General features: G+C 34.2%; 1 protein-coding gene across 5 annotated transcripts in view; it reads right to left on the bottom strand.

Annotated features, from left to right (window-relative positions):
- Positions 1–1,579: 1,579 nt before the first annotated feature.
- EPHA7 (EPH receptor A7) overlaps positions 1,580–23,353 on the bottom strand; it is a 216,539-nt gene continuing 194,765 nt past the window's right edge. For 2 of the 5 annotated variants that reach the window (XM_044674199.1, XM_044674197.1), the window contains exons 10-17: positions 23,092–23,205; positions 21,802–21,987; positions 21,104–21,165; positions 18,796–19,005; positions 16,539–16,688; positions 5,257–5,450; positions 4,011–4,166; positions 1,580–1,694 (exon numbers count right to left, since the gene is read on the bottom strand). In XM_044674199.1, the coding sequence (XP_044530134.1) occupies positions 1,580–1,694; positions 4,011–4,166; positions 5,257–5,450; positions 16,539–16,688; positions 18,796–19,005; positions 21,104–21,165; positions 21,802–21,987; positions 23,092–23,205 (1,187 nt within the window). Of the gene's footprint in view, positions 1,695–4,010; positions 4,167–5,256; positions 5,451–16,538; positions 16,689–18,768; positions 19,006–21,103; positions 21,166–21,801; positions 21,988–23,091; positions 23,218–23,353 lie in introns of all 5 variants that reach the window. The other 3 variants (XM_044674198.1, XM_044674195.1, XM_044674194.1) reach the window with 2 other exon arrangements.

Raw genomic sequence — 23,353 nt, forward strand, 5'->3', positions numbered from 1 at the left:
TTTTACAAAGGAACATTTACAGTTTTTGTGTGGATGCCCACATTATCAAACAAGACCAATTTATGACCGATCCCTGGGATCTTTTCTCTATTAAAATCAATATAAACAGCCCAATTCTCTTTGGAAGTACAACAGTTCTCTTCTGGGGTAGTCCATGATTTTCCTGACTTTTGAAAGCCTTACTTTCACTTTTTGTATACATTCTTGCAATATCTATAAAGATACATTTGATTATTGCTTATGATATTCTAACAACTGTGTCAAATCATATACTTCAATAAATAAAGCTCAAAAAAAGGTAGGCCTTTCTCACTCTTTCTCACAGTGTGAAAGAGTTCTTTCTTTCAAAATAAAATTCTTCTGCATCAATATTCCCAAAGGAAAGACTTTCCACTGCAGCGATGGGGTTCTGAGCAGCAAATTTGTTCTAAAAAGGAGAAAATTGTGAACTGCCCCTTTCATCATGCTCCCAAGTTCTAATATAAAATCTAATTCTTTAAGCTCACATTTGGACTGCATTCAACTGAATCAGATATAAAATATATGCCAACTATTTCTCTTAAATTTCCTAATGTTCAGATATTGAAAAATCTTGATGTGCTCAGATCAAATTTTAGATAACACTGGATAACTTCCTGTGCTGAGACATGTCTCCATCCATGTTCATTACAGGAAGTGCCTCTTCCCTTTTTTTTTCTTTTTTCCCCTTTTTGTTTAAAGTTGTGGAACTACAATTTGAGCTTTCTTATTAAATTATTCTAGTAAAATCATCCTACAAATAATTTTTTAAAAGTGCCTTATACTATTTAGGGGTCATTATTGCTTTTAAATTTTCATTGAAAAGATAATGTCTGATCTTTACAAAAAAGTATTCTAAAAATATCAGAGCTCTTGGCAACTTGCATTTTCTTGATGACCTGCCAATTAGCAAACCATGTCAGAACAGCACTGATTTAACAGAAGAAAATGGCACAGAAAAGATACCAATGTTCTGACAGAAATACATTTTCAATCATGCTTTCTATGTTTCTAACGACTTGAGATTCCTTCAAAGGTACCCAGTGTAGTAATGTGTCATAGAATTAACACTAAAAAGGTCCAAAGCTATAAACAACTTACTAAAACAAAGTCCTTATGAAGAATAAACACAAGTGATTTAAAAAAAAGATTCTGAAATCACATATTTAAGGAAAATATTTTGAATTTAACAATAAGATCATGATTTTATTTGACAAATATATTCTTTCTTAAATTTTTATGTACATTTTAAAAAGTCTATAAGATAAAAAGGAGGTTAGAGAGCTCAAGGTGTTTGGATGTTTGTTTGTTTTTTTCAGGTAGTACTTTGTTTATTGTCACTGCTGTTTTCCTGGCCACCAGTGGTGGATCCGTATTCCCTTTTTGTGAATTCTGGTGGCACTTAGGAGTTCAAGTCTGTAGGTGCTTCTTGTAGATCTGTTTACTGCAGGAAGGAACCAGCAAATCAAGTGTCTTCTAGCAGCACTCCATGCCTATAATGAAGGCCAGTACTGTTCTCTCACAGTCTGTCACCTCCCTCATAAGGGAGAAATTTTGTCTATCACACTTGGATGCCAGTGCCGTGTAAATGTAGCATTTGTGCTCTCATAGTCTGAATGCTGCTCATGATTTTCTTTTGATGGCCAACCAATGTGATCCCTAAACTCATCACATCCCTGGGAAGAGAAAGACATTTTCATTTAGTTACCGTACATTGTAGTTAAGAGGTATCCCATTGTTCTCAACCCCTTCATTACATAATCTTTTCATCTAAGCGATTAGCCACTGCCTTCATATTATTATAACAAAATCGGTGGCCTGAAGCAATGCTCAATTTTGCAAAAAATATCACTGCTTGAATGCTCAATTTGTCATTATGTGGAATGATTTTGGTGTAACTCAACTGACTTTTGATAACAGAGGCTATAAACAGTCTGAAAATTTATTAAACTAAAGGAAAACATGGAAATGTCATCTCTCAATCTGCTAGCTTTAAATCTATTTAGATCATAGGATCATCAATTTAGAGCTGAGACCTCAGGGACTATCTAGATAAATCCTTTCATGTTAAAGCATCTAGAATAATTAGGTATTGTTCAAGGTAACCATGGGTGATAATTAGCAGATTCAGAATTTGAACTCATATCCATTGACTCCAATTAGAGTACTGTTTCTACTCTGCCATGTAGAAAGGAGTGGGAATAAAACATGGGATCATCAGATTTAGAATAGGAAGAGAATTTAATATAATCTAGTGAAACATCATCATTTTATATATTATTAATTTATTTTCCTTTTTAAGATACTATGGTCCACATGCCTTACAGGTAAAGATATACAAGTGAGTATGAATTTGAAATTAGGTCCTCTGGAACGAAGCGAGTTACTTATTCTATCATACTGTATCCCTTAGACAGTAGTAGAAGCAGAATTCCAAACTAACTCTTTTTATATATTATATATATATATGCACATCTTTGTGTATATATACACATATAAGTAAGTACACACATATACACATGCTGATATTGTTATGTTATATAGATTTTATTTAGTTCAATATTTATGAAGCACTTATTGAAGAAACCATTACTTAAAATTTTTCCTTAATTCAGGAAATTCTTATGACTACATGCCATAAAAATTCATAGTGGGAATATTGAAGTCAGATGCATAACATAATGTATTCCTCTCAGATATATAGCTGAAACTTGTTTTGTTTTACCTCTTCTTTCTTTGACCTTTCTGCTCAAAATAGATGTTAAAAGTTGGATAGTATGCATTATTCAGCATACAGAGACCTCTAAAGTCGAATATAACGCAGTCGTGAAGTGCTGCACAGCTGTTGTGGAGTGGGATTTTGATAACTCTTTTAGTTTTTGGGCAGTAACTCTTTGAATAGTACAAGTGGGAGAACCTCCAGGCTCACTTCTGTGACCAGTGGAGGCAGAATCAAGAAACACAGATGTAATCAAAAAGATGAACAGTCTACATTTCCTGATCAGTGGCATCAGGTTTATGTCTTTTGGGGCTATCTCATTTTGATTCTAATCCTATGAGCATCTTCCCTTGAGTATAGAATTGTGTACTGCACGGTATTGTTTAGCTACCAAAACATGAATCATATCTGACATTTGCATATACTTTTACAGTTTTAAAAATTGTCTTCATGTACCTTATCTCATTTTAGGCTCAGAGCATTTTTTTGAAGTTGTTGAATTCAGAACTTCTTTCCTAATTTTATATACAAAGAAATTAAAGTCTAGAGGTTGAATGAGCTCCTAAAAGCCATGGTGAGGGAGTAGCAAAGTGGTAAAAACACTTGGTGTTGTGATAATCCAGATGTCAGGTAACTATATAGTACAGAGGATATAATGTTATATTTGGGATCAGGAACACCTAAGTTCAAATTCAGCTTCAGAATCTTAGGAGCTATGTGATTCCAGACAAGTCATCTAACTTCTGTTTGCCTCAGTTTCCTCATCTGTAAAAGGAGGGTAAGAATAGCACCTACCTCTCAGGGATATTGAGATGATAAACTGACAAAAAGTATTTGTAAATTGTGTGGCAAAACTTTGATCTAGTTCGCAGTCACATTAAAAGAATTTAAGGCAAAGTGTTGAACAATTTCAAGCAAAACTAGGTAAGGTAAGTAACTAGTTAACAGTTATGCTTCCTTAATTTAACTTAAGTAACCATAAGACAAGCCTCAGTGCACTGTGGTCCTGGTATGTTGAAATCTCTTGCCTAATAGGATTGCTGTGGGAAAACCATCACTTTGGGCATAGATTTTTCTCTGGCACACCGTGCGCAGCTTTGATGAACTTAAATGCATCTGACATGAAAGCACATCATCCAGAGTGACTTTTTGCCCAATATTTGTGGCTCAGGACACTTGGTTAGGAAAGATGACTTTTGTAAACATGGCAGAATTAATATAGTTTCAAAGAAATCCAGTAGACCCTCTAGAAAGAAGTCAAATTCATACTTACTCAATAGTCATTCTGGCCACTGATTCAAGAGAGTTGTAGCCAGCTGCTGTGAAGTTATCCTTATACCTTTCCATCTTGATAGCTTGAAGCCATTCTCCCACAGAACAGAAGGTAGTGAAATCAGGAGTATTTTGATCCAGAAGGGGGCTAATTGGCCTAATTAAAAGCAAAAAAGCAAGGTTTACTTTGAAGGACCAAAGCAGGTGGCAAAGAAATCTACCCACTCAATTGTATGGCACAAATAGAATGAAATCAGATATGTTTCCTTTGTTTTATATATTTAAAAATCCAGAAAACTCCTTTACTAATATTATCTTTTTAGTGTAAAATTTACATTTTGTTTGTCTTTTTTCAGATTTTAAAACTACTAGGCTATGTCTTCTGAGTGTGTGTATGTGGTGTGTGCGTGCGTGTGTGTGTATGTGTTTAAGTACAGACTACACTATTTATATTCAGTAAATATTTGCTCAGCCTCTTCTCTGGAAGTAACTGGTAGTAAATTAAGCACATTTGGCGGTACACTAACTTGTTCAGGCCACAAGGGGACTATTTAGTAAATTACTCTTCCACTGTAGTAATGGCACCCTTGTGGGCTGCATGAGTTAATACACCTTTAGAAGGGTCTAACTTACTACCAATAACAGCCATGGAATACCAGGCTTACAAGGCAGCAGGGGGCTAAATAACAACTCCTATGTTACAATCCAGGAAAACAACTCATGAGAATGAATTGAATGTCATGATTCTTCGTACTAAATAGATTTTCTTCTTTCATACTTTATTGTATTGCTATTTATAAGTCTGTTCTTTGCACAATTACCTCAAGAAAAGAATTAAACACCAAAAGAGAATAGATCAAATAGGGTAAGGCAGCAATTAGGGCAATGGAAACAAAATTACAGATCAAAAGAATTGCCTGTTGAAACTCAGGATGCTACTTTATTAAAAAAAAATCAACTAGTATAAAATGTCTTTTTAAGATACATTTTCTAAGAAAGGATAATACATGCCACACATGGCAATTTCATATGGGCAGGTATGTGGAATAGAGACCAAACATACTAGTTATGCTTAACTAAGTTAAAGCAAGGCAAGATATCAAAAAAAGAACATTTTTGGGAGGAAGATTAATATAGTAAAACTAGCATTTTTCATTTATAACTCATCATTATAAGAAAATTTGAATCTAGTACAAAAAATTCCCCACATTTAAAATTTTTTGTCTCTGATAAAAATAGACACTTACCTGCTACAGGTTCCCAGAGGGGTTTTCAGGCTATTTGGGTTCCTGATCATTTTGTCCAGAATTCCAACTATTTGTTCAAACTTTGGCCTTTCAGCACGATCCTTCTGCCAACAATCCAGCATCAGCTGATGAAGACCAGCTGGGCAGTCCATGGGTGCTGGCAAACGATAACCTTCTTCAATTGCTTTTATTACCTAAAAGTGAAAATGGCATTAAAACTACTGATTGACAACTCTAAATGGGCTATCATTGTACAGTCAGATCATTAACAATGGTCAAAATGGAATGGAACAATGAAACAACGTACAAAAGCAATACCAAGAGAATAAAGAAGTTAAAAAGCATCTCAAAAATTAAGATAATATGAGCATTAATCAGTTAAGAGTAAAATATAAACTTCTATCAGAGTGAATTCCAAAAATGGAAAGAGCAGAAGGTTACAGACAAAATCTTTGTCAGCCTCCTTTTATAAAACATTTCTTCTTGCATAATAATTTTTTCGTATGTTCTTTTTAATTTATCTAAGCACCTGTAATCATCAAAGGAAAAAATGCAAACAGACTCCTCAATATATGATTTGATTTTAATCTCTACCAAAATTAATCAAATAGAATAGAATTTGTTTTAATAAAGACTTTTTATACAACCACACTATTCCTGAACATTTTGTTTACTTTATCCATAATATCTATGAATATTAAAGAACTAGTCTAAGGTAGGCTTCTTAAACATTTTCTGTGATTTGGACCCCTCTTGCAGTCTGGCCCAAACCATGGACCTCTTAGAAAAATAAAGTTTTAAAATGAATAAAATATATTATATAGGATTACAAAGGACATTAAACATATTATAAAAAATAAAATTAGAATTAAAAAGTTCAAGACTCCAAGTTAAAAACTTATAGTCTGAGTATTGTACCAAAGGTAATTAAATTATATATATTGTACCATATATAATTATTGATTCAAATATAATTATTTTACCAAGTAATATATCAAAAATGAATATATTTCCTAGTCATGTCAGCAGCAGGGGAGCTATCTTTAAGTTCATGAAAGATGCAGTTGAGGGAAATATTATGCTGTCCAAGAGATTTTCAAAGTAAAGAATGTAAAGAAAATAACTGACTTGGATGTAGTAGGAAGAAAACATATTTACCCATGTACTTCCAAACTTTGCAAAGTATGATAGGAAACTGTTAACCTAAATTGATCAGTTTCACCAATTTTTCAAATATTTACAATGACACTTTTTCAAATGGGTTTATTTAAATGTGCTATGAAAAAAGCATGTGTGAACCTTTGATCACATTAGAAAAGTACTTGTTTTAGGAATCCAGAGAGCATCACAATTAAAGCTCTTGGTGTCTACTAATATGCATAAGTGATATTCTTGTAAATGTTGTGAAGACTGGCATTCTGATTTCTTGCCTTCACCCTTCCCTGAGATAATCATTCGACTTTTGTGCTAGAATACCTTTAAGATATTAGGATTCTGAATTCAGGAAGGAGAAAACAATCATAAGATAAAATAAATGTTGTGAACTAGTAAGAGATGAAGATAATACAATTGTGATTTTGGTTTGATTCCTTCATATATGATAATCTAGATTTACGTGGAAATAAAAATGAGATTCTTAAAAAAAAAAGAATGTGACCTGCAAAATATAAAAACAGAGCTGGGAGACAGCAAAAGATGACACAAAGGGCTTGATAAGGTGGGAAAATAGTTAAGTATCTTTTATGTAGGTTTTCAAGAACACTGACACTGACTGACATACCAATATTAAAATTACAAAAAAGGGGTGGCTGGAGAATGGTTTAAAACATTACTTCCCAATATTTGCTGAAACAAAGACCTGAAGTGAACAGAAATGTTTATTATAAGAAATATTGATGAACTAAATACCAAAGTGTTCTTAATATTTAGGAAAAATATTGAAGACATTCCCAGGCATTCAAGAATAGAACTTCAAAATACAGTATATAGTTGGAATCAAGGATTTTCTAGAGAGTAGATTCTGTGGAAGGGGAAATGGAAAGAAAGTTTGATTAGAAAGCACAATTTTCACTGACTAAAATTAATGTGCTCATAGGATTACAGCTTTGGTCCATAAAGGACCTTCGAGGATATTTCCTCCCCCACCTCATACATTTGTAACAAACCGAAGGAAATTTGAAGGCAAGAGAGGATATGTGGGCACAGTGGATAGAGCACGAAGTCTGAAATTGGGAGTACTTGAGCTCAAATCTGGCCTCTTGGCAAGTCACTTTATCCCAACTGTCTAGACCTTACTGCTCTTTTGTCTGAGGATTGATACTAAGACTGAAGGGAAGGGTTTAAAAAAAAGAGATAGGGTAAGTTCTAGGGTCACACAGGTAGTAAATGACAAAACCAAAGTGTGAGATGAACCACATTCTTGTGAATCTGAACCCTTTTGTTCTGATAACTCGAACCCTTCATAAGCCTCAGAGAAAAAAGGAAAAGCAAGAAAGAATAGGAAACTAATTGTGAAAAATGATAATGCTATGTGTGTAAAGGCTAGAGTCTTCGACAGTTATTGCTGCTTTGGGAGACTCCTGGTATAGAGAACCTCTCCCAAGGTAGTTTTATTATAAATTTTAGTTTTAGAAGTTTGCCTTTGGTACACATTTTGAAATGACTTGCACAGGTCACACTGCTAATATGTGTCAGATGTTAGATATATTTGGATCTAAGTCTTCTTAAATCCAAAAGGGGCTTTCTCTAAGACAGAGAACATTACGAGATATAAAACAGATAACTGTGAATACATTAAATGAAAAAGGTTTGCATAAATAAAATCAATGTAACCAAGATTAGATGGCAAACAAAAAACTGGGAAAATATCTTTATAGCAAGTGTCTGACAAAGATTTCACTTCTCAAATATATAGAGAATAGAGAAAAATTTATGACAAAGCATTCACCAGTTGACAAAAGTGGCCCTCTGTCTCCTAAGTCATTCATGCTGAGGAATGTCCTGATAAAATTTAGTGCGGGTGCTGGAAATTTAAGACCAAAAAAAAATGCTGCCTGAAATTATCCATAACAATGAAATTAAGACAACAATGCTGAAATACACTAAATACTATCTACTTTGAATGCTTTGCTGTTAATAAATGAGCTGCCCTTTCTTAATACCAAGGAATTATTTTACCTTTAAAGAGATTCTGGTTACATCATATTTTTCTAGGGAGAGAAAATAAGATACATAGGACATTGAACTGGAATGTATGATCTGATTTTAGTATTAAAATTGCCAATAGCTAGTTATATGATTTTAAAACTACTGGGCAACTGTTCCTCATAGGTAAAAGAAGAAAAAAACAGTCTATAATAATATTGTTTATTATGGAGTTGAGAAGCTGGCTTTATCCTGACATAAAATGAAATGTCAAAGAACTGAAAATGTAGACCTCATTTTTAGGGCCTACACATACACAAAATTGACAATTAGTTCAGGAGTCACAGAATCACAGAATCTCAGAGCTGAAAAGGACCTTGTAGATCATATAATCCAACCCTTCTCTGAATAATAATTTCCTTTACCACACTACACCATCTTCTACAAGGGAGCATGACCTCCAGTGAAGGGAAATACACCTGAGAAAACTCATTGTACGTTGGGTGCCTATAATTATTAAAAAATATATTTTCTTCTAACATATCTGTGTCTGCTTTTTTTGCAACTCCTATCTATTATTTGTACATTTTACAAATATTTCCCTTTAGGAAAAAGTAGAATAAATGTATACTTTTCCCATGAGAAGTCCCTTAAATACCTGAAGACTTTCTCATTTCTCTCATTTGCTCTTACAGTATCCTACAAATCACAACGGATTGCAATTGGAATTAAGTGTTAAGAAAGTCTGTAACATTGGAGACCACTCAAAGTTTCTGTTAATATTGTAAAGACACCTGGATGAAGGCCATATGAAAGACAACTAGAAAACATAATCCTTGTTCAATGTAAGTTTCTAATGCAGGCAGCTTAAAATGTAGATAGGAAAAGATAAAACTAGAGTTAAATGTCCCTGGACATAAAAAGATGGCTAATTTAAAGACAAAGCCTGCTATACAAAGTGGTACCTGCAATTATCAAAGGTATTCTAATAAAATCCTCTCCTTTGTCCTTTTTCTTTCTTCTTTCTTTTTTTGGGGGGGTGAGTAGATGTACTTGCATTTAGTTATATGGATCTGGCTTTAAGTTTACTAAAAAGTCAGCAAGGAAATTAAGGAAACATTAGTTAGCAATTTTCCAAGCTAGCTGTGCTCTAGATAGTTCCCAGTGGATCCAGAAGTAACTAAGACAATGAAATTATTTTTTAAAGGCCTTTGGGATGCACTAGGATCAGTTCCTTTGACATATGCTGTGAAAAATTCTTTGAAAAGTAAAAAAAAAATTGCCCTGCTTGGAATAATCTTAACAGGATGATCATAAGAATCATTGGGAGGTGAAGAAGAAAATGGGATCCAAAATTTCAAATTTATTTCCATATTTATGTTAAAGATGAACATTTCTATCTTAGTGGTTAATGTTAAATAAAAATGGAGACTCAAGGACTACCTATTAATGAGAATATGAATTTTAGCTATGGACTGATTATTTTTTTCAAAGGCTGAAACTGATTACTAATGCAATCTTTTAAGAAGTAGCTAAGACCCTGCCCTTATTACCTTTACTCCCATTTATCTTGTTCATGAAATCTAGTCATCAAAAAACTATTTAGTGACCTACTTTAAGTTTTCAATAACACTTCACTGGGAATTGGAGGAAAAGCAACGTTATCAAGTTTCATTAACTTTGGAGAGAAAAGAACTTTTAAAAATAAGCAATTTTGGAAGTGAAGGGAGTGGCATAATTAAGAAAACAATCATGTAAGAAGATTGCATTGAGTAACCACCTGCTAACTAGACTGAAGCAGGTACTAAATATTTATTCAATGCCTTTCCTAAGTATGTCTTTTCTCAGTGAAATGGTCACATCATAGGATCCCCAATCTGGTGCTGAATAGACCTTGATCATCTATCTAAATCAAACCCCTCAAATTAATCAATAGTCACTCAAAAAGTATTTATGAAGTGCCTCCTATATACTAGAAACTAAGCACTGGGAATACAAAGGCAAAATACAATCCTGGGCCACAACAAGGAGCTCCTAGAACCTATGGGTGATAAAAAAAAAACTTAAATAAGTTTAAGGCACTTAGTCATAGATGAAAATTTGGACATTCATCAAGCATTATTAGAGGGTAGCAGATTAATTTTCCTAAGAAAGTACCTTCTCCTCTTCTATGCTGGAGCTGCTTTTTAAGGGAAAAGAAAGGACTTCTAATCCTGGCAATTATGAATTAACCTTCCTCACACTATGTCTTCATCACTCAATAGTGTTTAGAGAGCAGACTGAGGAATTTTCCGTTTGTGTCAGCATAGTTATGAGATTCAACTTCAAAATGAAGGAAAAAAAGTAGCACCCACCTCCCAGGGTATAATATAAGTTCCAGAGAATAACATAAGAAAATATTTGTAAAATGTTTTGTAATTTTTTTCCTTTTTTGTGCTTTGCAAATTTTAATGAATATATCAATACTAGCGGTTATTACTCCAGTATGCTTACATGACCTTTATGTGTCCATTTCTTGTTCTTATCCTGTGTTTTCTTTATGGTCATTCTATATCTTTCTCACTATGCTACAGAGCTGCCCCACAACCACACTCAGACATTAAAAAGCCTTCCTGACTTTGTGAGATTAAGTTTATACCATTAGTAGCTATATCTCATTGGGCTGGTTGAAGGTGTGAGTAAAACAAATTGTTAGAGGTATTAAATGCTGCTTCTGAAACTTGTCATCTAGTAAATATTGATGTACTGTACCACATACCTGTTCTGTGCAAAGCTTTTGTTTTCTTGCCTGGTTAAAACTTAACCATTTTCTTCTAGGCAGTTAATTTGCATTCGTCTCCTTGGGGTCCAGTTTCCTGTTTGGGTTCATTCTTTTTTATGTCCCCAGACTTGATTAACTAAACTGGAATTAATCTTATAATTATCCCACCCACAAGCCTATTGCACCTTGCCCTGAGCAACTTAATCCTTTTCTTCCTGAGAAGCTTCCTACCTGAAGCAACCATATAGGTTGTACCTCACAGACACTGAAGGGTTCATATGCTTGGCCTTTGGCCTTTTGTATCTTCACTTTAGGCAACTATGTGATACAATGGATACAGCTATGGGAGTCAGTAACAGCTTAGTTCAAATCCACCCTCAGATACTTATTAGCTGTATGACCCTGGGCAAGTCACTTAATGCTGTTTGCCTCTGTTTCCTCATCCATAAAATGAGCTAAAGAAGGAAATGGCAAACCATTTCTAGTCCAGGATCTTTTCTAATAAAACTCCAAATGGGGTCAGGCAGAGTTGGACATAACAAAGGACTAAACAACAATTAAAAAAATACAAAACACAAGCTGAAAACTTTCTCCCTCTCAACCCAGGGCTAGGAAGACATCTTGGAAGACCCCTGGTCTTGCTTTAGGGAAGAACTAGAGATGACGGATCAACTGAGATCATTGGCTAAGATGAACACTCTAAAGGTTGTTTAACATGATATGAAAAGCTGCAGGAATGAAAATAAATATTGAGCCATACACCTCCCTTTTTATGTCATTTCTGTATCAAAGGGCTGTAGATCGACAGTAAGCACTTGTAAAAACCTGACACCAACTCAAAAGTACAAATATTGTGACCAACTTTTCCTTCCCCTGATTCTATCTTCTCTCTTTTATTCCCTAACTCTTTCCCTGATCAGGACAAGCAGACAAGCCACTCTTGGTCAAAGACTTTGGTGGCATTACATAAAATTATATGAAATACTCTATTCCTCACTGCTTCATCTGTCCTTCTTCCCTGTGATTAATCCCATGCCTTTCCTTTTTCTTTTTACCACTAAAAGCTCAGCTAATTCTTTCTCAAATCTTTTCTCCATAATCCTCTTTGACTTCCTTTGTCTCTTCCAACTCATTTCTGCTTTGTTAGTTTTGAATGATCTCTCCCTGTCACTCCCTTTTCCTCTCTTCATTTGTGAGCAAAAAGCATGATTGAGAGCAGAAGAGTAATATAGATGGCACATAGCTATATAAAGAGGAAGGTTAAATTTTGAAGAGAAAGCTTTGACAAAATAAAGTACTTGTGCCATTAGTCTCTAAGGTCTTGAAAAATGCCCAGAATTTTCCTTCAAAATCTCCAGAATTCTTATCTATTTTTAAGAACTAGTTAACTAGTTAGTTTTTCAAGCACCAGCTTTTGGTAATCTTGTTGTGATATATATTTGTAAATTTCTTGTTAAAAGCTTTCCTATTTATTTCTAATATTGTTTTTATTCATTTCGTCTAGAAACAAATAAGAATTCCTATCGTATAGTACTTTTGAAATATGCTTTATGGGCCAGTCTGAAAACCGAAGCATTATTTATATCTTTTTCAGGGAAAGTTAATTCTGACTTTTTTTTGAACATTTGGAATACAACTGATACCTGACATCTTCTTCAAGAACAGGCATGGATTCATACATAGCACCAAGTAGAATGGTCAGCTGCTTGACTCAGCTAATCAATGCTAGATATTTTCATACTTTAGAGAAGATCTCTTTTTTTCTTTTGCTTAATTATCCAATTTGTCTGTGTATATAGTTAAAATGAACCAAATAACTGTGAAATCTGCACTCTCCTACTGGTGAATATTAAGGTAAAACAATTGATGCTCCCACACTACACAGTTAAAAAGAATATCATTACACAAACTGAATCAAATATGAAGTACTAAAATGACACAGATATCTAGTATCCATCCAAAAATGTATTAATTGTGTCTCTGTAACATATGCATAAATTAAAGACATTTAATTTCATTAGCATAAGGGACTTCCAATAAAGAAACTTCCTCCACAAATGGGGATTGTAAGTTGTCTCTGCGTTTGAAATAGAAAATCCTACTGAGTGAGGCACCTGGAAGTTTAATGACTTGACTACTCACAGAGCTAGTGAATATCCAAGACAGGATTTTAACCCAGGTCATTCTAACTCCATACAAAATTCCAAAATTCTACTAATTATGGTATATGTCCTTAAGCTTGTCTCTCTTCCCTGATGACATATAATCTTTGAATCAAAAATTCACAATCAGTATAAGAATAAATGATTTTATCAACTAAAACACATAATGGTTATGCAGAACACTGAATAATCTTATTCAATTTAAAACTTTCTTGAGATTAAATTTCTATTGCAAATATTCCAAATATGCTTTTTATTATACATGATGGGATAAAATTATTAATTTGAATATTTTAATTTTCTAAATGTAGCCCTTTTCATTATTCATTTTTGAAAGGTAAGTAAACACTGAATTTTTGTCATCTTGAATTCCTGTCAGACCCCTTTATGTTTGGATCTACTACAGAAGGAAGGTGTCAAAAGAAATGAAACTCTATGGAGTGTCTAGGGAATGTAAATATTTCTCTTTCTCTGCCCCAAGGATTTGTTTGCCCATATTTTGACAGTCCATGAAATCTTTGACACTGAGACCTGTCAAATATTAACAACTTTGCACTCTGCCAAACTGACTCATCATTTAGACTTTTATCTTAAAAAAAAAAGTACTTTGATGTCGATCACTCAATCTAAAATAACAAAAGAACCGAACTGACTTAAAATGTCTTTTTTTTTTCTTCAATTTGTTTTTTTTCCCAAGGTGTAATATATCAATCTGTAAGACTTTTTGAAAATGTCAACAAGATTATGCTAACAAAATACAAATATTCATTATTGGAAAGGGTGTTATTTTTGTCGACTAAATATGATTATTGAATCAGGAAACTTTTCATTTTATTCTCGTACATGCTCTTGTTGCCTTATACTTAATACTACAGCATCAGACCTGCAGAATTTGCCAGCAAGCAATCTCTCACAGACACAGATGTTAAAGCATTATTTTATTAGTGCACTGTTTTGCTCAGGAACTTTCAGAGACTCCTTATGGCCTCTTGCATCAACCTTGAACTCTTCTGTCTGACTTTTAAAGGCCATTCGCCAATCTTCTTTCTTATCTCCACATCCTATGTTCCTTAGCTTCCTTCAAGTGCCAGCTAAAATCCTAGCTTCTGAAGGCAGACTTTTATAATCCTCTTAATTCTAGTGCCTTTTAAAATTATTTCCAATTAATCCTGTATATATAACATTTGTATATAGTTATTTTCATGTTGTCTTTCCAATTAGATTGTGATAGCAGGGACTCCCATTTACCTTTCTTTGTATCAGTTGTACTTAGCAAAATACCTGGCATTTTATAGGCACTTAATACATGTTTATTCACTGACTAACAACTCACCCACTTAGTTTTTAGATTCCCCCCACCCAATTCCCTTCCCCTTCAACCTAAGAAATAGTTTCTTTAAAATCAGAAGCAATGAAATTCTGATTTGGTCACCCTCTCACAAAGGATTTTCTTTTTCTAACAATGGAATCTTTAAACATGCTCCCTTAGAATAACCTTCCCCCATCTAATCCATTACTTTGTTCCTCTTTCTTTTAAAAAATATAAAACAAAAAAATCAAAAACTTGTTATGAAATTCAAATAAAGAAATACTTCCCTGACTGACCTAACTCCATTCAACACTTTTCTCTAACAATGTATATTACATTTGTAATATAGTTATCCAACTATGAGGTAGAGAGGTGGCCTGAGAGTCTGGAAGTCTTAGGTTAAAATTCTGCTTAGGATACATACTGACAAATAGCCCTGGAGAAGTTGCTTAATCTTTCTGTGCCTGCAGGAAATTGTCTAAGAATTCGAATACTGCACTGCAGTACTGGAAGTTTCTTCATTGGGATTTCCCTATACCAAACTGCAGGAAAAGTTCCTATACATCCATACTAATATGCAGTATTGTAAGTCTTCAGTCCAATGGTCTCTTCTTTCAAAAGACTAAAGTATTTTCTATTCTTGTTTATAGCAGCTTTTATATAAGTCAGCATATGGTGAAAACTGAATAAACACCCAAGGCTTCAGTGGAATACACGTAACAAATTCGCCTAACAGAATTGATATTTAAAAATCTAAAAGCTCCCTATGGCAACTATGATTTAATTCCACAATGTCGATGTGAAGTACACATCAGTGTTGATAATAAAATATTGGTTTCTTTGAATAAAAAATAAAATCTAAGTAACAAGTAATAAAGAAAGAAATAAGTAATAAATGATTTCATTAGTTTTCACATTTTACAGTATTTTCTGATAAACATAAGGATAAGAAATTTCTTTCATTTAAAAAATGATAGGGAGTTCAGCTTCTCTCTAGATAGATAGGTATCTTGTTGTTACCTAAATATGGGGCACTCTCTGAAAACTAGAAAAATAAACTGTGAACTTTATCAGTTATTAAACATTGTTTATCTGTCATGATCACAATCCTTATTCCATGAGGTCATACTTCACAAAGTCTTCCCATATACTAAATTTATTACATTGGGGATTATTATCCTGATTCTCCTATTTCAGCCATGCAAGTAGAATAAACCCACCCAAAAAAGGTGAATACCTTTCCTGAATACATTATTTTAAGTTAGGTTTTTGGGGTGTAAGGTCTAACTGTAATTTCTCATTTTCAATAAAACAGATTGATTAATTTGCAGGTTTATGACAGGATCCTAATCTACTGAGAAACAATCAAGGTTTGTTTTGTATTTGTTTTGCTATGTATTTGTTTTTGTTCTGTATTGATTATTGAAGAAGATTAAGACAACATAAATACTTGCGTTGCTTAAAAACCACCTAAAATAATATATTGAACATTTTAGAGGCCTCTGTTCTCAATAATATAGTGACCTCCCTGTATTGAAATCATTTCTTTCAAAATGAACTGAAATATAGAAATATAAAGCCATAGATTTAGATCTAGAAAGGACATTACACACCAATGATTTGGCCTTACTAACTTTATAGTCTTGGTCCCCTAGAGTTTGAATGAACTGTAATCACACCTGACATCTAAAGGTAAATAGAAAAAAAAATCCACTACTAAAACAAAGCCTGAAATTATTTTAGGAAGCTAATTTACATATTAATACAGTAAAAAAAAGGAAACTGGGTTTCTGTGTCCTTTTGCCATTTATGCTCATCTTAGTTTTATAATTTATGAATCTCTAATGTCATACAATTCACATTAATGTATGTGGGCACATGATTTTTGTGCCTGGGTAAAACCTACATCTTGATTTGACATGTCCCAATAGGGTCGCTCTCCATAAGACATTACTTCCCACATCACGATTCCATAGCTCCATACATCACTGGCAGATGTAAATTTCCGGTACTGGATGGCTTCTGGGGCTGTCCACCGTACTGGAATTTTTCCACCCTATTTTTAAAAGAAATTAACAATGAGTCATAAAATTAATTATATACTACATATAATTATATATTATATATATGTGATATATCCATTGTACTCATAAGTCAAAGTCAATAAACATTTATTAAAAAGCCCACTCTATACTAGGCACCATGCAAAGTGCTAGAGATACAAAAAAAGGCTAAAAGATAGTTCTTGACCTCAAGGATATTACATTATATAAGTAGAAATACACAAGCAAATAAATATGTACAAATGAGCAATGCATAGGATAAATAAGAAAAAAAAGGGGGGGAAACATTAGAATTAAAAGAGGTTTGGGTTTTGGTTAGAACTGAGGAAGCCAGGAGGAAGTAGTACATGCCATTTATGGAGCACAATCAAAGAAAATGGCTAGATTCCAGAGAAGTGTCTTGTTCATAGAACAGCAAGAATATCACTGTATTGAAGATTATGTGATAAGAAATATGACGTATGAAGATTGGGATGATAGTTGGGTGAGGTTATGAAGGACTTTGAATACTGGAGGCTAATAGAAATCACTGGAACTTACAGAGGAAGGTTGGGGGGGGGGATTGGTTGAATGGAGGAAGGAGGAGAGTGACAAGAACCACAACACTATTAGAGGTATAATACTATTTGTTATAATATGGAATTGAATATAAAATAAAATTTACTTTTTTGTGTGTCCAGTGAGATTTAGTTACTTAGGTTCCAAAAGACTTTTATTATAGTATTCACAACAAAAAGAATACTATTTCACAGATACAGAGGACAGCATTATAATGATACATATCTCATAAGGTCATAGATATAGATAGGGCTGGAAATTACCTTAGGGGTTGTGTGGTATAACCCCTTCATCTCAAAGATGAGGGAACAAGCCAGAGAGAGGTAAATTACTTGCCCAAGGACACAGAGTTAGGAACAGAATTCCAATCCTTTGATTCCAAATGTGGCATTCAATCATTCTTTCTATCTCTCTACCAAGCCATCTATCATAGATACAGACAGAAATTGGTAGTTGGTACACATAGATATCTATAGAGCTCTATTTCTGTCTTTATGTGTGTGTATATTTGCATGTGTACATATATACTTACATACGCATACACTAAAGCATTTTAGGCTAAATTTCATCACAAATGACTTTATTTTATGCTTCCTAGTTATTTAGGCTTGGGTAAACAACTTTCATTTTTTTTGAATTCTAGTTCCTCATCTATAAAACATGGTTTAAAATATGTTTTCTTGGCACAAATGTTTGGAAGGTCAAGTTAGATAGCGGATATGAGGGTACCCTATAAATGCCTTTATCAATTTAAGCATTATTGAGAAAATTTAAAGTCATAGTTAATTAGAGAGGCGGCATAGTACGTTGGACAGAGAGCGAGATTTGGATCCAGGATGATCTGGGTTCAAATCCCTCCCCTAACACATACTGGCTCTGTGACCCTGGGCAAGTTATTTAATATTTGAGTGCTTTAGTCAAATCTCTTAAGTTGTCAAGAAGGTGCCTATTTGCATTGGTAGAAGAATTTTCCTCATCTAGGATTCCCCATACCAAAGAAATTAAATCAGAGGGTCAGCTCCTAGTCTTACCCTTCTATTATAATAGAGGATATCTTAAGTGGGACCTCAATACACTTAAATTAGCAGTAGTTGTATATATGATGAAAAGCAGAAAAGAGAACACTATCCACAAATCATCACTAATAACCTTAGCAATCTACAGGTTAGATAGAGTGCCTTTTTACTTATTAGTACCATGAAAAAATGATCATTCTAGATTGATTTGTGGGCATGAAAAAGATATTTATATAGATATCCCTATAAAACATGATGAACTTTTTTCTGAGTTCAAAATCATTTGGCCTGTTATGGAGTATATGGATTATTAGAAGATCAATTATTGCTCTGAAACAAGGAAAGCTTCATTATTTTAAAAGCATTTATTTGGTCTTGCATCTCTAAGGCTCTATGAAGATTTTAATGCTGCAGTATTATTTTTGAAATTGTTGTTTCAGTTAATGGGGGAATATAGATTACACATAAACATATGAAAGAAGGAGGAGCACCCTAATACATTAAAAAAAACCACCAAACTTCTTACAGTAGTTGTGTAGACAGCTTCTGGATCATCTTCTATAACTCGAGACAGGCCAAAGTCTGACACTTTGCAAACAAGATTACTGTTGACAAGAATATTGCGGGCTGCAAGGTCCCGATGAACATATCCCATATCGGCCAAATATCTCATTCCAGCAGCAATCCCTCTCAGCATTCCTACAAGCTGAATGACTGTAAATTGCCCATCGTGTTTCTGCAGGAAAGACAAGAGTTGAAATCCAGTTAACTCGAATCTGATGGGCAAAAAGTCATCATGGGATATTTTCTATATACTAATCTATCTTCTCTAGTCAGAGAGGAACAATTAATTATTTATTGAATTCCAATACCATATTAGACTTTTGTAAAAGGGTAAACTTAGAACTTATCATATACATATATATATATGTAAATATATATATAGACTGTGTCCAGAAAGCACAGAACATAATGGGAATTTGGCAATCATCTGATCACTGTCATAAACATCAATAGCCAAGGTAGATAATTATAGCTGAAAAAAGCTCACCAGGAGGAATGGCACAACCAAACACAAAAGCTGTTAGAAAAATGTTGTTCTGTAGAATTAGTTACAAATTTTCCAAAAAAGTAAAAAGAGACGCACAAAGGCAAATGTTAGCTTATTTTTCCCATCCCTGCCACAAAAATGTTATAGTAATAATTTTTTTTCAAATCCACATTATTTTTTAAATTGACACTTGTTTCTTTATAATTGTATAATGCCTTGAGGGCAATCCTCTGAAAGAGTAGAAAGGAAAGTTCTGGTTGGTTTCTAAGCCCAGTCCAACCCTCTTCCTGGGAGTGGGGAATAATGGCAACGATAGGGTCAAATTATTTGTTGTCATCTGTAAGCCTGGCCCTCTAGAGATCTGTGGCAAAAATAGGTTTAGGGGAATTAGGATCTGGAATAGTCTTTGTGTTCTATAGCCTGTAGGCTTGGCATGTATTCCCAATCCAAGAATATTTATAGTCCTATGATTTCTTTAGATGGTTTAGGGCATGAGTTATGGAGTGACTGAAGATGAAAGACCTCCTCTGGGCTGTACTACCTAATCCCAAATAAAGGGGAAAAATCTAAAATTGTGCAGAAGTTTATTTAATAAAAAGAGCCCTGAAACTGTTGTCAGAAGACTCGAGTTTGAGTGCTATTTTTGCCACTTACTAAATATGTGAAATGAGGCAAATCACTTAACTTGCTGGGCTTCAGTGTTAACATATGTAAAGTCAGAATTATGATACTTACAGTTCATACTTCACACTACTGGGTCAGCAATGTTGTGAGAAAAGCAATTTTAAAATTTAATAACCAGGACATAAATGTCAGCTATTGTTATCATAATAATTTTAGTACTTGATCTTGTTTAGGCAACCAGGTGGCATAGTAGATAGAGCCTAGACCTGGAGGCAAGAGGACCCAGAGTAAAATCTGCCTTCAGCCACTTACTAGTTATGTGACACTTTTAAAGTCCCCTTAGTCTGACCAACTTAGTCTTCTTATCTGTAAAGTAAGTTATAATAGCCCCCGCCCCTAGGGTTGTTGTGAGAATCTAATAAAATAATATTTGTAAAGCTCTTTTTAAACCTTAATGTGATATATAAATGTTAACTATTATCATCATTTTATTTCCATAAAAGAGAATTCTGCCTGCCATTCTAGTGTGTAGTTGAAAGTTGACATTTATGTACACCCTGGGATGGAAGGCATATAACTAACTGTGACTAAATAGTCAGAAATGATTTAGAACTTATTATGATACAAGCCACATCACATTAAGTTATTTTTCAAAATTTGTACAGCATTTCTATATTTTCTGCCTTGCCTTTCTTTGAATGTTGTCAAAATAACCAAGACACTCCAAAGCCATATTGTGGTTTCTATCAGAAACCACTCCATTGTTTTGTCACTTTTCCCATCTTCTTAGAACTTTCTCTCTGTTTTATTTCAGGCATCTTTATAATGACAGCCACTCTCCTGAGCAAATGAAATGCTACTTTCTAGCATGTGCTCATGGGCTCAATCTAAGGGGCTTCAGGTATCTGTTTTTAACTTCAATATCTAGCAGTAATGAAAACCACTTTGGCTTTACCACATTGTACCACTTAAATGTTCAGAAAAGCTTTAGTTTAAGGCTGTCTCGTCCCCTGATGTTTAATCTGATTTTGTTCATATAAATTCCCGATCTGCTCATGTTTATAATGTTCACATTTTACACTGCAAAAAATAGTTTGTGACATTCAGTTGGTAGCCTGCAGAGTCTATTTTGAAATAGTGTGTATTTTAAGCTACTTACCCTAAGAAATGCATCGAGGGCTCCATTTTCCATGTATTCTATTACAATCATGACTGGTTTCCCTAAAAAGCAAGGGGGGGAAAAAGAACAGCATATTCTGAGAAACTGTAGCCTAATGTTAGAAGTGACATTGTGTGCATACGTGTACATGTATAACGTACATGTTGCTCCTTTAAGGGTTGAATAGCTGGGACATGAGTGTTTCTAATGCCTCCAGTGCTGTTACTAAGCTCTAATAAGTCTTTAAATGTCTGCATGGAGCACGGTCATGATTCACAAAATTAAACTATACAAATCAAAATGTCAGTGTGTTCTCTTGACTCCTACTGTGAGAACAAGAACTCAGAGAAAGCGACACTTTTGATAATATGTATAGACCTAAGAAAATGGATCTTTTATTCTGGCCTTTTTTTTTCTTTAGTAAAATGAAAGTAAAAACTCTTGCATTTGTCTATATACATACTTGTGGATGTATGACTGTGTAATATAAAATATCTTCCTCTCCTAATCATGCATGCCCCTTTCTTATTGTTTCCCCTTAGGTTGTTGCATAAGATTGGTATTGTTTTAGTTAGACATCAAGAGAAAAGTCATTAAAAGAATGCAAGCATGTTTGTAATTTGGATTTGTACCATGCATATACTGAAGCAATTTCTGTTATTCAGTCCATTAGTCAAATAGATGTAAGCAGTACTTACCCCTTGTGACAACCCCTTCTAAATGAACAACATTAGGGTGGTCAAACTGCCCCATGATGCTTGCCTCACATAAAAAATCTCGTCTCTGTTTTTCTGTATAACCAACTTTCAAGGTCTTTATGGCTACCGCAACATCTCTCTTCCCTGGCAGTTTCAAGCGGCCACTGCAGACTTCTCCAAACTCTCCTGAGGTAAAAGAGTAGGCAGATACATGTAAATCGGTGTCATTCCATGTCACATTCATGCTTCCAAAGTAAATGGAGCAAACTTCCAAATCACACATCTTTCCCGTAAAGCAGCTATTTCTATTCAATAGCTCTGCAAAGCTGTCTAGGTTACAATGGACATCATTCCTGCTGCTGGCTGATTTTATCCTAAGGTCTGAAAGTAATGCAAACACAATGAAGCCATTTGTGAAATGGAAGGTGTGAATTAAATCAAACATAAAGTGACTTAAAAAGAGGGACCTTTTCGTCCACTCGTACAACCTCACTGACCTAATCCATGTGATAGTTCCTAATCTGATATAAACAATGGATTATTTAGCAAAACTTTGGGGTTTTTAAAGGTTGAATTTTTAGACCCAATGCTGGATGTATAAAGGATCACAATAACATACAAGGGAAATCTAAACACTGCCACTCTCACTACCTCTTCCACCCTCCCAAAGCTAGAAGCTAAAAATTTGTTAAAGATCTTAACAACAAGCCTGTAATTAATGTGCGCAGCTTGTGCCAGACTTCAGGATCCTGGTTTCAAGGCATCTATTTTTTAATGAAATTACATTTCCTCAGAAAGTTAAGTTTCTTTTTTCATTTATAAGTAGCTGACTAATAGCCAATTTCATTTCATAACCTGAACAATCAACATATCTGTTGGATTCTTGGGCACACATGAAACAAATCTGAAATGTGAAGTCCTCAGAAGATGGTGGATGCTCATAGAAGTAAATTAAATTTATATCCCTGACAAATATAATTAGGGATTTTTTCTGGATTGTTTTTTATGTGCCACCAAATTGTTTTCCTGAGCTACAGGTTGCAGCTACTTTTTCATCATCTATACAACTCCAATTTTTAGGCCAACAGAAGACCTGAAGTATATGAGCTCTTTGTGTCACATGGTTCACTTTCTCAAGATTTTTATAAGTGCAGGTTCATTGCTCCCAACAGCCTCAGTAAATGCAAAAGTTCTATATGTGAGGCATAATTATTTGCCTGTCATTATGATATATGACTTTCGATCTTGGCTAAATGGAACAGCTGAATAAGGAAGCCACAACAGCCTTACCTGCGCCAATCACACGCTCAATTTTAATACAAGAGGCATCTAGCTCCTTGGCGAATTGATGGACAGCTCTATTTGGGTCCTCATAGGTTTCAGGGTCAATGTAGGTTTTGGTGCCTGGAAATTTAACTGTAATGATGTAAGAAAGCATGACTGTGATGAAGCAAAGCACTTATTGTGCAGTCAGCCCAGGAATTTCATTATGCAGAGTGCTCCTTGGAACAGTGAGCTTGCAGCCACACCACCTGATTCAGAGCAGTTTTAA

The sequence above is a fragment of the Gracilinanus agilis genome, chromosome 4 (genome assembly GCF_016433145.1).
Source record: "Gracilinanus agilis isolate LMUSP501 chromosome 4, AgileGrace, whole genome shotgun sequence".
Classification (NCBI taxonomy): Eukaryota; Metazoa; Chordata; class Mammalia; order Didelphimorphia; family Didelphidae; genus Gracilinanus; species Gracilinanus agilis.